This window comes from Canis lupus, chromosome 1, assembly GCF_011100685.1.
Source record: "Canis lupus familiaris isolate Mischka breed German Shepherd chromosome 1, alternate assembly UU_Cfam_GSD_1.0, whole genome shotgun sequence".
Taxonomy (NCBI): domain Eukaryota; kingdom Metazoa; phylum Chordata; class Mammalia; order Carnivora; family Canidae; genus Canis; species Canis lupus.
The window spans coordinates 44,754,593-44,771,950 of NC_049222.1; the positions used below are offsets into that span (position 1 = coordinate 44,754,593).

Sequence of the window (17,358 nt, forward strand, 5' to 3'; positions counted from 1 at the left end):
AAAAGGCACTTTCAAGTAAAACATACTAAACAAGATTAGCTTAAATGTTCTCCCACTTATTTCAATGCCCTAAGAGCAAGGAGGAGCAAATCTGGAAAGGTCTTAGTTTGATTATTTTCTTCTCCAAAGATCAGTTTCTAGGTTTTGGTTTATTTGGTGGGGGGCGGAGGGGTTTGCTATTGTTTATTTTTTTAACTGCTCAGCTGATCTGAATGCCCAAGGCCAACCTTTATCTATCCTTGGTAATGCCCTGAGCACAAGTAATAAAAATGCCAACTTACTCCATCCACCATGATTGTCTTCCATTTTTCCTAGGAATTAAACAGATTATTTCCTAGGAAATAAAGAGATGAGTAAAATCCCATTTAGGGGTCATCGTTTGTGTCCCGGGCGGTGAGAGATTCATGGAGACAGATAATTAGTACAAAATGCAACTTTATAGAGGGTACAGGACAGAATTGAGTTTTGCTAGAAAGAGGAAAAAAATATGATTACATTGAATTGTGTGGACTGCTGATTATGCAGGTTTTTATTTAATATGGACGAAGACCCGCACATCCACATGGTTCCCCTCACAGAGGAGGAGTGCAAACAAGAGCCCAAGCATGGAAGGGGCCTGGAAATTCACTATAAAACGTGTGGCCAGTCCCACATGGCACATACATAAACCGATACTCGTGGGCAATCAGATAGGGACTCCATTCACGGAAGTTCTTCCAGAATGATATTCATGACCCTGGTGTCTGTCTTAGCTATGTGTCTGTAGGTCTGTGTGCCCACAGTCTGGCAGATACGCTGCACAGGCCTAGAGGGTTAAAAGTCAGGCACAGCTCCAGAAAGCAAATGAAAGCCGAGCCTAATGCTCACCTTCCAGCCACCTCGTCCCTCCCACAGGTTCTCTTTCCCTGGTTATACCCCAGCCAACCACAGCATGAGCTGGAAAAGATATCTCAGGACAGGCCTTGTCAGTCTCTGCAAAGGCAATACACAATCCATTCATTTAATATTCATGTAAGAGTTCTTTCTCATGAAAATTTTCAAAATGGGGTGTCATTCTCCATGACTCCTATTTTCCTAACCATATGAAACAGAAATAAGTGTGGGTGGTACCACTTCAAACCGAGCTTGAGAGGCAAAAGTCATTCAGCCAAACAGGAGATGGGACAATGCTCAGATTTTGGTTTCCTACATCATTTAGCTAAAGAAAGCTCGGGGCGGGAGGGGGCTGGGGTGGCCGTGGCGACAGGTGAAGTCAAGAGAAGACATGTCGGCAAGAAGTCAAGCCAGTGCTGTGATATGGTGATTCTGGATGTCCAACCAGACAAGCTTTATCGCTTGAGTTCTGACTCAGCTAACACATCTGAGCAACTGGGATTTGTACCAACAAACACCACATTTCCAGGTCACACACAGCACAGCAGCCTTCTGACAGTGTGACAAAGGCATTACTTTGCTGCTTTTGGACAAAAGAATGAGCAATTCTCTGTAGACCAGCTCTGAATGTCTTATTTACTGGGGGTTAAGATGGTATAAACACTACTACTAGAGCATTCCAACAAAAGTCACTATCTATTAAGTGCTGTGTGGTAGACTGTAAACTAAGGGCCTTACAAACATTATCTCCTTTAATCCCCATAAGCCTATGAAGGAGATTCTATTATTACCCTCATTTTGCAGATAACTGGGGAGCAGAGAGATAAGTAACTTGCTTCAAGTCACAAAGCCTCTAAGTGGTAAAGTGGGGCAGCTGGATTATCGGACTTCAAAAGCTGAGACCCCAACTGTTTCTGACTCCTGCCAATTGACAAAAGTCAAAGACTTCCAAATTAGTACTAATTCCTGAAATCGCTCCCCTCCTATCCTGGCACAGCCTCAGCTGGAATGAGAGAGAGGTATTTGGGAGTGGGAAAACAGAACTCGATGCCCATAAAATCAAAAGACAATTTAACTTCAGAGACAGTATTACTTTATATCAAACTTCAACTTTAAAGTTCCTTCATGTTTCTTCAAAATAATCGAAATGTTCAGATCAAGCTATGTCAAAATGTTGAAGGAATGTCTTCAAATCTGGTCTTTGTCACCTTAACATTAAGACTACAGGGTAAAATCCCTTCAAATGGGTCTGGTCAATGGAAGAACAAGAAAAAAAATAATGTTTCCTGACTTTTTCTCTCCTTTTAATCATTCCCTCACAAACATTTGAGCGCTTACAGTGCTCTCTGTATGTAGGGAGAGAAAATGAGAACAGCCCTCTCCCTGGATCCCTGGATTTCAGGAGTGTTGTATCTCTTCTTTTTAAAATGCCTTTGAGGTTTATTTTTTAATTTTCTCCTACTGCTTCAGTTTCACAACTTCTCACAGAGACAAGAAACTCAGTAAAGAAGAGCATGTGTAATATTTGGTTGCAAGCATGGCATGAATGCTCAGACTTTGACCCATTTTCCCAAGAGCAGTGACTGCAGAGCAGTAGGTGGGATCCAGGAGAGAAGGGACAATTAAACTCCATGATCTTGGCTGTAGCCTCACGTCTTTTAATCCCTGACATCTGTTGTGATTTGGCAGCACATGAACAGTAGATCGACCAGAAGATGAACTTCATGAATGCTGCCATAGAATTATAGAGTATGCCCTAATGACCAGCATACAACCAGAACCTTGTCTTTAATAATCCAACACCATGTGCATTTCTATGTGAGGGAAGTGGAAACAGTGCCCCAAAGGTTCTCAAAGACTGTGTATGACAGTCTCCTGACTGGGTGATGTTATTTTGTTGATTGTGGACAAAATCTTGTCTCTCCTCTTTCCAAGTCAGTAAGTCACAGGCCATAATTTTAGAAGGACTTTTGTAAGAGGGCAAAATTCTTTTCCACATACACACACACAGGGTTTGGGACAGATTTCATATCCCTACAACCTGGTGAAAAACGGGGCCATTTAGCAAATCTGAATTTGAGAATATCTTTTTTCCTTTACTTACATTAAACCTCACATTTGTCAAAACTTAGTGAGACCAGCACATTTCTAGCAGTAATTGTGGCCAAAAATTAACCCCAAGGACAAAACTTAGCAGTTGAGAAATTTCCAGAAAATTAAAAGGTAAATTTTATAAGATTAGTATTTTTTTCTAATCCCATATCCTACAGGTATAACATCTTTTTTTTTTTTTTTAAGTCCTTCTAGGTATCACCAACCACGTACTATGATCCCACTAGGTTTATCACACGAGGCCTTCTACGTATTTGAAGAAACATCAAAAAGGTCAGTTTTGTGTACTATTTAAGCCAGTTTTTAATCAACAGATTTTTAAAATACTCACCTTCAGGTGATTAGTATGAATGTATTAAAAAAAAATCCACCTTCCATAAAATCTCCAAGGTAATAATGGTTTTTAGTAGTCTCATCTCAAAGGAAATGACACCACGGATTCTATCACAAGGGTTGGAGTGAAATGAGAACCATTTGTCCACAGACACATGGAGACCTTCAAGCTAGGCCATCTCATTAATGCCTAGGGTGGCAAAAAAGCTGCATGACATTTATTCTTTGCTAATAATGTTCAGATGTCAAACAAAGACATTTACTTAAGCTCCTCAAGGGATAAAATTATATGTATATACCATAGAGTTTTCTGAGGGCCAACAAATTGAAACTTGGTAACATCCATGGTCTTGGGGCCAGAGATGGCGACAACTGCTTGGCTTTTGGGGGAGGAAAAGAAAAACAAGAAACCCCATAAAACATGTTCTAGAACATCAGGTTTGGTGGGTAGAGAAGCAAGGAAAAAGGAACAGAGATAGGCTATGGGCAAGAACACAGCATGGAGACTGAATCACACTCGATGATGATGATGATATTTCTTTTAAATCACTTGTTCTCAAAAGGATGGTACCTAGCCTGAGAAGCAGTTTTGGAAATGTAAGGTGCTGATGATGGGGAGGGCCACTACTGGCACTCAACAGGTGGGGCCCGGGTGTTGCACAAGCCCCATTACGTCCAACTGTGCCACCAAGTATGCATGTAGATGAAAACCCGGTTCAGAATTAGCTGAGTCTATAATCCCATTTTATCTAAACACATACAGAGAATTTTTACTCCAGTTTTAAAATGTATTGGAACTTTCAGGAAATCTAATCACTCCACAGATTGAGACAAGCCTGTACAATAAAGTGATTATGAACAAGGAGGACAGAGCTAAATTGCTTCAATTTTAATCCCAAATCTGCCATTATCAGCTTTATACCCTCAGCTCACCTCTCCCATTTGCAAAATGGGAAGAACAGAGACATCTCATAAAGTCATTAGGTAAAGATTTAGAACAATGGCAGGCACCCAGTAAGCCCTGTGTGGGTATAGTTCTGGTAGACTTTTTTTTTTTTTTTTTTTTTTTTTTAGTGAGTAAAGGGATAGAAATTTATTAAGCAAAGATACAGAGAAAGCTCTCAGAAGTGAGAAAGGTCCTGACAGGGTTGCCCACTCTCATAGACTTTTATCTACAGCTTTACCAACAATTGGCCACATTTTAGAAAATCGTATTACTGACATTGATCTGTTCTTGGCATTGAGTTGCCAACAGAGCACACCTGTACTCCATTTGTAGCTGCCACATTCATGGTGATTTTATCTATAGGTTCAAGTATATATGTGCCTTGTTTCATTATTTCAACACCCCTTGTAATACAACCATGCTAGAACACTTACATAGGAAAATGATTATTTCACTATAAAATATTTCTGCATTTGTTTATATTTCATTTAGGACATTAAATTGATGTGTGTCTATAGAGGCTGGTTACACTACCTACGAATTTCATTTTGGAATAGTAAAAGTAAATGTGGATGAGGCTTTTATGTGTGAGGATGGGTTTTATCATCCATAATTTTTCATTGATAATTGTAGCTGTGTTGTAAAATATTTATTATAAAAAGGGGTGGGTGTTGAGTTGGGTCTGGTAGGGTTAAAGAAAAAAAATCACTAATTTTAAAGTTTTATATGTCAAAGTGTCATTCCACACGCCCGCCATTAAATCTGGATTACTATGGAGGCAAGTCGTTTTCATTAATTGCTAAGAAATCAGTATTAAACTATTGTTTATATATCTCACAAGTAGAGATGTATGCAAACATTTTTTTTAGCAGTGATCTATTTCTCAAACACAATTCAGGAGGAAACCCCACATAAAAATACAGATGAAGCTGTGGCGTCTGACCAATGAAGGCAGAGGACCCAGAAACTTCTCTGGTCTCCTTTTAGAGCTTGAGAGAACAAGGTCACAGAAACACCTACCTGGTGCAGTCATTTAAGTTGGGCACTGCCTGTAGTTAAGACTGACTCCTAAAAATGCATTTTGAGGATGGTCATCTGATCACGAGTGGTATTTTCTCCACAGAAAAGGAGCCAACCTCCAGCTAAGACCTCCAAAGCTACTTAACTCATTACTCAGCTGAACTAGATGGAGCACTAAGAATCCTCCCAAATCCAGGGAGTGAGAGGAAGTGTTGCCATCTCCTTTTCTGGGCATAAAGCCAGCTCAAGCTAACAGTAAAATGGGCCAGGGCTGGTGCCCCTCCTTTTCCATAGCTTCCATGCTAGTCTTCAGGGCCCTATCACCAGACCTCCCCACCCCATGCTCTGCCCTTACATTGTGGTTAAAGCACTCATGAATCACACAACCCCCGTCTCTTCTACCCTTCAGCTGTAGCTCCCTCAGAGGCTGACAGGAAGAGCCTGACTGACTTCATCCCCTTGGTCTCACCAGAGGTACTTAAAAAGGAAGATGTTTACTAACTCCTCTGGGGAAGCTCCAATTCATTGAATTTCAGGCACTTGAACAAAGTAAACAATTCCAGGGGGGTGGGGGGGCATGTTTTTGAGCAGGGGGTATCAGTTCTGTCTAGGAAGATACCTCAGATGTAATGTTACCTTGCCGTGCTTTCTCAACATCCCCATTTCTGATTCCTAAAATCCCAAAATGCGTGGGTTTATTTTGTTTTTTAACAATAGCGCCCACCATGGCAACGCCAGTGGTGGTCACTTGTCAATCAGAATATACCCTGAACCCTTGCCTTCATTCGCTTCACGTCTGACGCAAAACAAATATTTCAATTACGTGTGACTAAGAGTAAGAAAAATATACAACTATATTTAAAACACTTAAATTAACAAGATAGTACTTTTCTGTTCTAACAAAATATCATACATTCAGTTTAAACAAGAGTTAATATCCAGACACACTTTTCCAAAATACCTGATGCTAGTTGAAAATTAGTGACCATGAGACTGTCCAAGAGATTTCTATTTAGCAAAATATGTACAATTTTGAAGAACTGCCTGGTTTTTTTTCTTCTGGAAGACAGATGTTATACAGTCAAAATGCAAACTGATGTATCTCTCATAAACCTAAATATTGTTGTTTCATCTTTCTGAATGATACTTTGGCTGTCAGCAAATCTTATAGCTTCTTTTCCCTTAAAGACAATAATATATAATAACAATGCGACACCCCTCACAAATAACCATAAACTTCTTTGTGTGTAATAAGCCCTATCTAAATGTGTTCATGTGTTTCTCTATTAACTGACCTACATACCGAGGTTGTTAGGAAAAGGGAATAACCAAGTGTAACAGGCCTACACTTACTTCAACCACTTCTTTGAAACAGCATGAAATGCATGCCACATGTTATTTCAAAGTCAAAGCTGCTACACTTACAAATACGGGATGTAGCTTGAAAAATCAAAACAAAAATGTTTTCTCCACTGGCTCTTTCAGGTGAAGAGGCTGGACCACAAACCAACGCATCTGTGACAATGGCCACCAGTTTCAGCCCCGCTCCCGAAACGAACAATGGCCCAGTTCCTTGTAATGGCCACCACGTTCCTGGCCAAGGCCCCAGTTCACAGAGTGTGTCTCCGTCATCCAACCCTAAGAAAGCAAGAAAAGCAGACTCTATTCACTTCTCTCCTCCTGCCAACACGTGAGATCCTCTGGTTTTGTTCTCATCCAATTCAAAATTGCAAGAAGGGTGTATACAACTTCCAAAGGAAAACACACAATGACATCGCATAAGGTCACAACATAACACTGTGGATGAAGACCAGAACAGGTTGTCAACTGAGGAGACAAGGCACTTGGGAGCGGGAGACAGGGAAGAGTCTGGGCAGGGCGGGGCTCAGTGAGTCAACAGTTTGAGGCGAGTCAACCAGCTGACCAGCAGGGACGGTTCTGTAGAGGCCTTGGCCGCTGAGGAGGAGGCCGGCTTCTTTCTGGTCCCCTCCTCCTGGAACGGGATGGTGGCGCTGCTGTGGAGATCCGAACTGATGTAGCACCTGCTGCCCCGGACAAAGTCTGCGCCCCGGACCAGCTGCCTCTCCGCTGGGGGCCTTGAGAACCGGTATGGGGCTGAGGAGCTTTCTTCGATGATGGGGGGGATCCGCTCATTACTGAAATACCGGCAGAGGGCGTCCTCACCTGTTTCCAGACAAAGCCCACGAGAGGCATTAAAATAACCATCCACGGGGCAACCCTGTTCAGCTGGGCCGGCAGCCTGTGGACACCTCTGATGCCCTCAATGTGGGCATCACACCCTGCCCTCCTCCCGGTGATGGGCTGCAAAGACCCACAGGCAGCCAGGCCCACCCCACTGGATGTTTAGAAAGTAGAAAGCAGACAGAGACCATGACAGGCTGCTTTTACACCTGAGAGGCAACAAAAGGGCAGAGCAAAATCAGAGAGCCTGCACTATTTTTACCAGTGCAAGATATTTTCATAATTTCACTTGAAATTTAAAAAAATTTCCCCATCTGTCCATGTTCAGTGCCTGCAGCATGTAGCACGTGCTTCTAGGCCAGTGATTCTTATCCTGAAGCATCTCCTAAAGAGCATTTAGAAAGCTAGGGTTGCCTTGGGTGGTCATTCTCAATGGAGGGCAGGCACTATTCACCTTTAACGGACAGGGTTCAAAGATTTTAATGCTCTGCAATGCTCGAGACATTGCTGAACAAGGAAGAATGGTCCCAGGCTAAATGCCAGTAGACAGCTTCTGGGATGGGGACAAGGAGGGGTGTAGTTAAGAAACTGAATAGAAACCAAAAATGCAGGGCACTTTGGCAACGTGTAGGATTCTTCTGACCCAGAAATTCCACTCCTAAAAATGTACGAAGATGTATGTTCAAGATGCTGAGTGCAGCATTACTTACGATTGGGGTGGTGGACAAAGTAACCTAAATGTCCAACAACAGCAGACGGAATGAATACGTGCTGTTGCCAGAAGATGGACTGCCAAATGCAGTTATTATAGAAAACATGATGCTTTAAATAATAGTCATCTTTCATGGTATTGTCAAACATCTATTTCTTCCATTTTGCACATTTTTTTTCATAAGTGGATAATATTAGAAAATGCTCCGAGTGATTATTTCTAGGTCGGGGAAGCAGATTACAGCCCTGAGTTTTATTTTCTCACATCTTCTAGATGTTTTTCAATGTACTTGTTTTGCTTTTGTAATCAAAGGGGTAGTTACTTTTAAGAAGTACCCATTGTCAAAGAACCACATATTGTAGGAGTCTATTTAAATGAAACGTTGAGAGTACAAAAGTCCAGAGACAAAGCAGATTAGTGGTTGCCAGGAGCTGCATGGGGAGGAACAAGGAATCATTGCAGGGGTTTCTTTTGGGAGTGATAGAATATTCTGGATTTAGTCAGTGCTGGTGGACACACAACTCTATGACTGTATTAAAACCTCTCTGAATTGTACACTTTAACAAGGTAAGCAGATCGATGGCACATGAGTTCTGTCTCAATAAAGCTGCTTTTTTTTTTAAGTGCCCTCTGTGTAGACAGACACCTTTTCATTCTAAAATGATCATATGACAGAAATATGGAAGGTGAGAGAAGAGGTCAAGTATGACTCCACTTTCAGACTTAACGCCCCCCAATCTCCCACCCCCAATTCTCATACTAAAAGGAAATAAAAGGCTAAGTTGGGAATTAAAAACCTAAGAGAATAGCAATGAAGACGTTGACATTTGTAAATCTAAACAAAGGACAGCCCTGCCACCTGCTGACTGCTCCACAGATTTTCACATGCCAATTAAAGGTATCCTGGACCTTACACAGACATCAGCTCCCTTTTCCACTTTATTATAATTCAGGTGATTTAGGTGCCTAAGTGAGGAACTTTATCAAGTCCCAGGGAGACATGAGGGGTTGATCATTTTGGAAGCTGAGGCTCCAGAACTTTTTTCTTCTTCCTTTTATAACCTAAAGTCTACTGTACTTTAACTTTTCACCTGCTCTGTGTTTCAGCACTGCACAAACAGTGGTAAAATGTCTTGCCAGTGCTGACGACCAAATCATCTGGCAAAAAATAAGGATTTATTTAAAAACATTTCTGTTGACACTAGTGTAATAACCAGTCACTTTGATCATGGGATGAATTAACACAATGTCTTTTTCAATTGTAATCACTCTCTCACACAAGATTTAGGGAGGAGAAAAAAAATCCATGCCTATTCATCAAAAATCAGACTCCAGTAATAATAAGTCATAAAATTCAGGGTGTGATTGCCTAATGAATAATATGTTTCTACTTATCTAGAAGCTTATAGGCCATCGATGGCACAAACTTTTAATTAATTAACTAATTAATTAATTATTTTTAAAGATTCTATTTATTTGAGAGAGAGGGAAAGAGAGCACAAGCAGGGAGAGCAGCAGGCAGAGGGAGAGGGAGAAACAGACTCCCGGCTGAGCAGAGAGCCTAACGCAGGGCTGGATACCAGGACCCTGAGATCATGGCAGGGGCTGAAATCAAGAGTTGGAGGCTTAACCAGCTGAGTCACCCAGGCGCCCCCACAACCTTTGTAGAGCACGCAATGCTACTCAGGAGATTCACAGTCACTAACTAGGATAATAAAATTCTGTCATTCCAGAAACAGGTAGGGCCTTAGACATTCAGCAACCCCAACCCTACAGAGGAGAAGACAGGACTAGGGCTGGGTCCTCTATCTGCTTATGGCAGCACAATTAGGAATAGGGCTGAAATGAGGGCCTGGGTTCTTCTGAGTCCCTTCAGTGTATTTTTGGCTTGCTGAAACTTACCCTTCCTCCCATGACCTCGCGGTCTGGCGAAAGGGTCCACGATCCCCATCCAGCTCCCATCCGCAGGCATGGACAAAGGCCGGGGCTTGCCTTCAAAGGGAGGGAAAGGAACATGACACGTTGACAAGAGTCTGTGACCATTAGAGGATCTTTCCTTTTATTTATAACTGAAGACTCCCCCATATCACACTCAACCGTAAGTAATAACATTATTTTGAAATAAGAAAAGTATTTTAAAGCATCGGATTTCCGTGGCGAGCAATTAGGAGAGGGCGGCTGAACTTCAGTCTGTGTGTCTACACAGCAAAGCAGCTCCGAGCTAAAACCAGGCGCTGAAAGTTAAAACTGTAACATGATCTCACTCCACTGGGCTTTGATGCCAGGCAGAGAGTAATGATTCAACAAGACTTTGCTTTAGAGAGATGAATAAAGGTCTCATACTTAGAATTTCATTGAGGTTTATGTTTTCCTCAGATTACCCTTAAAGTCTGCCAAATTCATCCAACAGTTCCAAATAAGGAAGGGGGTGGGGGAGGGAAGAAAAAACAAATAGCAGAACAAAACAAACACTCAGAAATGTACCATAAGATGGTGTTTTCTCTCTCATTTTTGTGGGCAGAATATTGGTTTCCACCGAATACCCAGGCAACTGATCAGAATCAGCAATGGTGAATCTCCGTCTTCGGCTTTCCTGGTCCAAGAAGGAATTTGGGGACTCGGAGCCCTTAGGACCAGGCACGGGTTGTTTACACTTACTGAATCCTCCATAAAGAAAACTCTCATTCTCATCCCTGGAAGACAGTGGGCAATAATTAAGTTGCTTACAAAGACCTCTCATACAGAAGAATTATAGGACATACTTCCTTGAGCACACAAAACATAAGAAAACTTTAATTCTCCTTTCCACTGGAGGAAAAAGCATTCCTTTTTCAATCTCTGCTACCCCTCAAATACACAGAAATCTTATTAATAAATAAGAGAAAATAGCAATATCCTAAATAAATGAAAATGATAGTTTTTTCATATATGTCTAACTAGTATAAATATACCTTTGAAAAGACAGCTCTGCTTTCCTTCCACTTCTATCCTATACCTGAATCTATTTCTTATGGAAATCACAAGGTAAGGTACGATTGGAGCCGTTTTTCTGATGCCCAAAGTAGTATCTTTGCCAAGATTCAGCAAAGACGACACCTGACATATAATGGAGTTGTTAGATTTGAAAATTATGTCAAAAAATACAAAGGAGCCTTTATAATACCCAGTGGAGAGCGTCTATTTTCTGAATTCCGTACAGAAAATGGCAAGTGTTGGATAAACGACTCCAACTTAATTCTTTCTAAATGTCAGCTTTTATAAAACTTGAAATTAATTTTAGTTGAGGCCAAGTTACCAGCTAGTTAAATTTCTCAACTTAGAAAATTCTATTAGGTGATCGTTGCAAAAACTACTCGACAAAATACAACATCCACCGAGTCCAAAAATAATCTAAAGATCAGCTTTGCCTGCTTGAATTCCCAGTGAACCCCCTGCTTGCGTAGCCCCTCCTCCCTTTATGAATCCATCTCCTTCTATACTTTTAAACCTGGCATATATCCCCATCCACAAAGCTTTCAAGACTCACCACTCATTCTACATAACCATTTGCCTGTTTCATTCCTCAGAAAATATCCTTCATTAATGGTTTGTATGCACGTGTGCACATGTATATGTGTGCATGTGTGTCTCCCCCGAGCAGATGAAAAGCTCCAGCTCTTTTTCCCCTTTACTATACATATATATGCACCCCTTATCCTGCCACTGCTTCTGTGACCCTCACTGAGACCCAGACAAGGACTTTCGGAGTTGGGAGTTTGGGAGTGGCCTCCTAGTTTCTGATAGAACCACCTACACAGTGGTCATCATGAAACTGTGTTCCCCATGTGCAAAGGCAACTACTTGTCACTTTAAACACACTTACGATCCCATGACCGCATGACTCTGGTCTGTGAAGATAGGGAAGAGTCCCATCTACCAACTCCAATGCCTCTGATCAGCTAAGGTAAGTTCTCTATATGCTGTACTAAGTTCTGGGCAACCCAAAACCAGGGAGAAGAAAATGATATTAATTCTTCCTTATGCCAGGGAAGAAACATGATAGAATCAAATACTCAGCTTAAAACAAAAACAAACCAATAAAAAAAAAAAACCCAACATGAAGTAAAATATCACTGTTAAGTTCAGCCCGAACTTTGTCTTATGAAATATTATAGCATAATTATGTTTTTCTCAGTTTATTCTTGAACAGTTGACTAAGACATTGGCAGTTCTCTGGGGGCAAGAGAACTGCATCTGTTTTGGGTAAGACGGTGATTCAGGCACTACACACACTAAAGGTATGTTGAATAAATGAGCTAAATTCTCTGTTAATAGGTAAATTGGTATAAGCCTGTATTTCATACCTAAATAATCCCCTATGTAACAGTTAATATGACTCTTCTTGTTATACCATTTATCAATTAAGAGAGGAACAACCTTTAGAATTTATAATAGGCACACACACACACACACACACACACGCAGGCATAAATACAGAGGATCACACCTATATTCATATTTTTTATTTCCTATGAAGAACACAACAGTCTGCAAAATTTGCTGCACAAAAAAAAATTACTCTCTTCCTCCCCAGAGATGATTTTACCTTATACATAATGAAACTTCAGCTGCAGGAACCCCCAAACAGCTTCTTCTTATATCCCAGGAGGAGCCAAAATAAGGCATTCCAAGAGCACATGCTTTCTTTACATAAAGAGCCCCCTCCCCACCAAACTACATAGTTTCAAGCCCGATGAAACCTGGATCCATCCCTACACTTCCCCCTAAAGGACCACACATTTCCCTCCCTGGTTTTATTGAGATATAATTGGCATAAAACATTGTATTAGTTTTAAGTGTACAACATATGACTTGATATGTGTATATACTTGCAGAATGATCACTGCAAAAAGTTCAGTTAACGCCCATCATCTCACATAGTTACAAAATTCTTTTATTCTTGTGGTGAGAACTTTTAATATCTCCTCTCCCAGCAACTTGCAAATATAAAATATAATATTGTTGAACTATAATCACCATGCTGTCCAGTACATCCCATAACTTATTTATCTCATAACTCAAGTTTGGACCTTTTGATCCCCTTCACCCATTCCTCCCACCCCTATTCCCAGGATCCCACTTTCTAACACAACTGCAACTTCAAGACTCAGCCCTGGCACCCTAGGGTTAATCAACTTCTGCCCTCAAAGTCCCCATGGCCTTCAGAGTGCCACTTAGAAGCTCCACGCACAGGAGATGTGCACACCGCCAACAGGGACAATGACGTACCGGGGAGAGTAGGGAACAGCTGGTGGAGGAGGGATATAAAGATGCAGGATAGCTGGCTTCTCCTTCTTCAGCGAGGTATCCATAGTGCTTTCAGGGGACTGGGTTGTCGTGGGCGGAGGTGAGGTCTGAAATGGAAGCCAGTGCAAAGGGTGGAAGGGAACTTAGAGACTATTTTTGGGTAACTCTTCTTCCCCAAAACCAACATGGAGGGGTGAGGTCATTCGTGTGTTTACTACTATTAGCAACACTCAATTTGTACTCTTTCAGATACTCAGAATTAACTGGGAATTTTGAAATATTAGATGCATAGTGAGAAGTAGAGGCTCAGGGTGGGGGGCACCTGGATGGCTCAGCCAGACTCTTGGTGTCAGTGTAGATCATGATCTCATGGGTCATGAGATAGAGTCCAGCATCCATGCTCAGCAGGGAGTCTGCTTGAAAGATTCTCTCTTTGCCCTCCCCAGACCCCCGCTCAAACATTCTCTCTCACTTTCTCTAAAATAAATCAATCTTTAAAAAAGAGAAGAAGGAAGAAAAGAAAGAAGGAAGAAGGAAGAAGGAGGAAGGAGGAAGGAGGAAGGAGGAGGAAGGAGGAAGGAGGAAGGAGGAAGAAGAAAGAAGAAGAAAGAAGAAGAAAGAAGAAGAATGAAGAAGAAGAAGAAGAAGAAGAAGAAGAAGAAGAAGAAGAAGAAGAAGAAGAAGAAGGAGAAGTAATAGTAGTAGTAGTAGTAGTAGTAGTAGTAGTAGTAGTAGTAGAAGTAGTAGTAGTTGTAGAGGCTTCGGAGTTCCAGAGTCAAGTTAGAATTCTAGCTCTGGGCAAATCACTTAAATACCCATGCCTCAGTTTCTTTCTCAAAAAACAGTTATACTGACAGTACCTCTTGCGTAGGGCTGCAGTGCAGATTGAATGAGCTAGTTTATACAAATCAGTACCAAGGCCATCACGGACTAGAGCATGGGCTTGGGACTCCATCCAGGTGCTATCCTGGCTATAGCTCTCATTAGCTGTGTATCTTTGGGCAAACCACCCAACTTCTCTGTGTCTCATCTATAGGATGGGAATAAATGAGGACAAGAACAGTACCAACACAGGGCGAATTAAGTGATATGGTACATGTAACAGGCTTAGCACACTGCTTGTCACATAGTAAGTGTACAACCTTATGCTATTTAATTCAGTATCGTAAAGACACATCCACACAAGTTAATTTTAAAAATGTAAGACCCATACAGCTTAATTTTAATTATGTTATTGGTCTCAAAGAACCTATTTTTAAATATCTCATGTGATACCTTCAATCTTATCTGTTCTATAGACTTACAATGACACACATCTTTTGGCTGGTAAAGGAACTGGGAGGAAATACCAGAGTCAAGGCACGAAGATGACTGGTGAAAGCCAGTGCAGGGAGGGGGAGGTACCCCATGAGAACTGTGCCTGGCCCCTGGTACCTCAGATCCTATCTAGCCCGGATGGGGATGGAAGACCTAAAGTCCCCCCAAAGTGAGGCCAGGAGCTCCATTTTAAGGACTGGAAGGACTGGGATAGCCAGTGCTCACACTGACAGCTCTGTTTTAGGGGGAGACACCCAGGCTCAAGAGAAGTGGGGGCTTAGTCTTTAGTCTCCCCCGTGACATAATCCCTACAACCCAGATGTTGGCCATTGACACAGTCAACGTTACTCAATATGCAATTGATGACCACCTCAGTCCATCAATCTTGAGCATGTCTCAAATACACAGGGACAGGATGCAGACCCTCAACAATGGAAGCAGAGCTAAACTACGGCATTGGCACAGAATAGACACTCTCCAAACACTCTAACATTGATGATGATGTCTGTAAAATAACTCTCATTTACCAGGACTGTGGCCTAAAAACAGAATGATGACATCTCTCCAGGGACAGGCTGCATTAATGATGTTAACAAGAAGGAAAGAAGCTCCCTCCCCCACAAGAGGTGGGTGCCCAGGCATGAAGAAGCCTGTATAATGACACACACTTAGCAATGCCCAGGGAGTGTTGGTCTTTCAGAGTTTATATTCTGAAAATATCCTGGATGCATCGTGAGAACACTGAGTAGCTAAGCTATCAAATGGCCTCTGAACTATGGCTCTCTCCCTGGGTCAGAAGCAAAACAAGGTGTCTCCTCCCTCATCATCATCTCCTCCCCAAAACTGCACAGTTGGTGGGTCTTAGCAGGGTGGGCAAATCCAGAGAGGAGGGAAGCATGCCCTTCCTAAGTGAATTTCCAGAAGTAAAGGGACTACCTCTAGCCTCCTTAAAAATAATTTTCACTTACCACCTGAACACAGCCACTTGAATCTTCCTCTATCACTTCACACTCAGTGATGCTCAAAAGATCCACCATCTCTGCTTTCCCTGAGTTTCTAATTTCTGTCCCTGTGTCACCCACTGTCAGATTTCACACCTGCCTTCCTTGCCATCCTCACCCCTTAGCCCAAAGACTCTTTTCTTTCTTTTCTTTCTTTTCTTTTCTTTTCTTTTCTTTTTTCTTTTCTCTTTTCTTTTCTTTTCTTTCTTTTCTTTTTTTTTAGTATTTTACTTATTTGAAAGAGAGAGCATGTGTGGGAGAGAGCACAAGCAAGGGGAGTAGGAGAGGGAGAGGGAGAAGCAGACTCCCCACTGAGCAGGGAGCCTGATGCAGGGCTTGATCCCCTAGGATCATGACCTGAGCCAAAGGCAGATGCTTAACAGACTGACCCACAAAGGTGCCCCAGCCTTCTCTAACAGTAAATACTAATAATTAGGAGTGAGGTTTAGAAAGATTAAATATCTTCTCAGAGGTCCCACAGCTAATAAGTGACAGAACTGGGATCTGAATTTGAGAAGTGTGGCTCCAAAGCCCCCCTACCTAACCACTATACTGTGCTGCTCTGTGAATCTTTTTCATGCTTCTTCCCAATGACCTCTTAGCATGAGTCTTTCACTGGAATTGCCCTGTCACAGCTGGGGTGTGATTAATATTGTTATTAAAGACATAACTATTTACAAGAATTGACTTATAAATCATTTATTAATCAGTTATTATTTAAGAAGTGATTATAATTACATGCCCCTCCTTGCTCCATATCTTGTTATTTATTTCAACCCCCCCTTCCCTCTTAAGGTTCACATGTAGGTGTGTCCAAATCAAAGGCCTGAGATGACTACCATTCCTTCCATTTGAAGAGGTACAGTAAGATTGCAGACAGTTATATATACATAAATTGCAATCTCAATCTTATAAAAAGACATTAAGATGTCATTGCTTGGGGCACCTGGGTGGCTCAATGGTTGAACATCTGCCTTCTGCTCACGGCGTGATCCTGGGGTCCTGGGATTGAGTCCCACAACAGGCTCCCTATAGGGAGCCTGCTTCTCCCTCTGCCTGTGTCTCTACCTCTTTCTCTGTGTCTCTCATGAATAAATAAATAAAATCTTAAAAAAAAAAAGATGTCATTGCTTTTATTCCTAATTTAAAAAATAAACACTAAGGACTAATGGTATCAAGAGGGGGTTTTAGTCATGGAGCACAGTTCACCCAGGTGCAGGCAATAAAGGAGTGTACTGCTCATCTAGAATTATATGGTACTATACAGTACTCTAAGTTGGTCTGTTTTTGATTATCACCCAAGGCTGCCGATTCTGAACTAAACAATGGAGTGATACTGCTTCCCACTGAGTGGATTATCCCCACAGTCCCTACGGCTGCCCTGGGAGACTGCTGCTAAGGACACAACCCCATGTGGTCTCTCCGGGGTTAGTGCTCACACTGTATATCTTCAGATGTGTTTGAAATGAGAGGAGAAAAGGACCAGCATGAACTTTCTGCAGTGATGATGACAGCCACTAGCCACACAAGGCCACCCAGCCCCTGAAACGTGGCTA

The 17,358-nt window shown here is 41.8% G+C and overlaps 1 protein-coding gene across 1 annotated transcript in view; it reads right to left on the bottom strand.

The window, feature by feature from the left end:
• Nucleotides 1–4,364: 4,364 nt before the first annotated feature.
• CNKSR3 (CNKSR family member 3) overlaps nucleotides 4,365–17,358 on the bottom strand; it is an 88,053-nt gene continuing 75,059 nt past the window's right edge. Inside the window, exons 10-13 of the mRNA XM_038526372.1 lie at nucleotides 13,467–13,591; nucleotides 10,683–10,891; nucleotides 10,101–10,190; nucleotides 4,365–7,468 (exon numbers count right to left, since the gene is read on the bottom strand). Coding sequence (XP_038382300.1) covers nucleotides 7,170–7,468; nucleotides 10,101–10,190; nucleotides 10,683–10,891; nucleotides 13,467–13,591 — 723 coding nt within the window. The 3' untranslated portion in view covers nucleotides 4,365–7,169. The remainder of the gene's footprint in view (nucleotides 7,469–10,100; nucleotides 10,191–10,682; nucleotides 10,892–13,466; nucleotides 13,592–17,358) is intronic.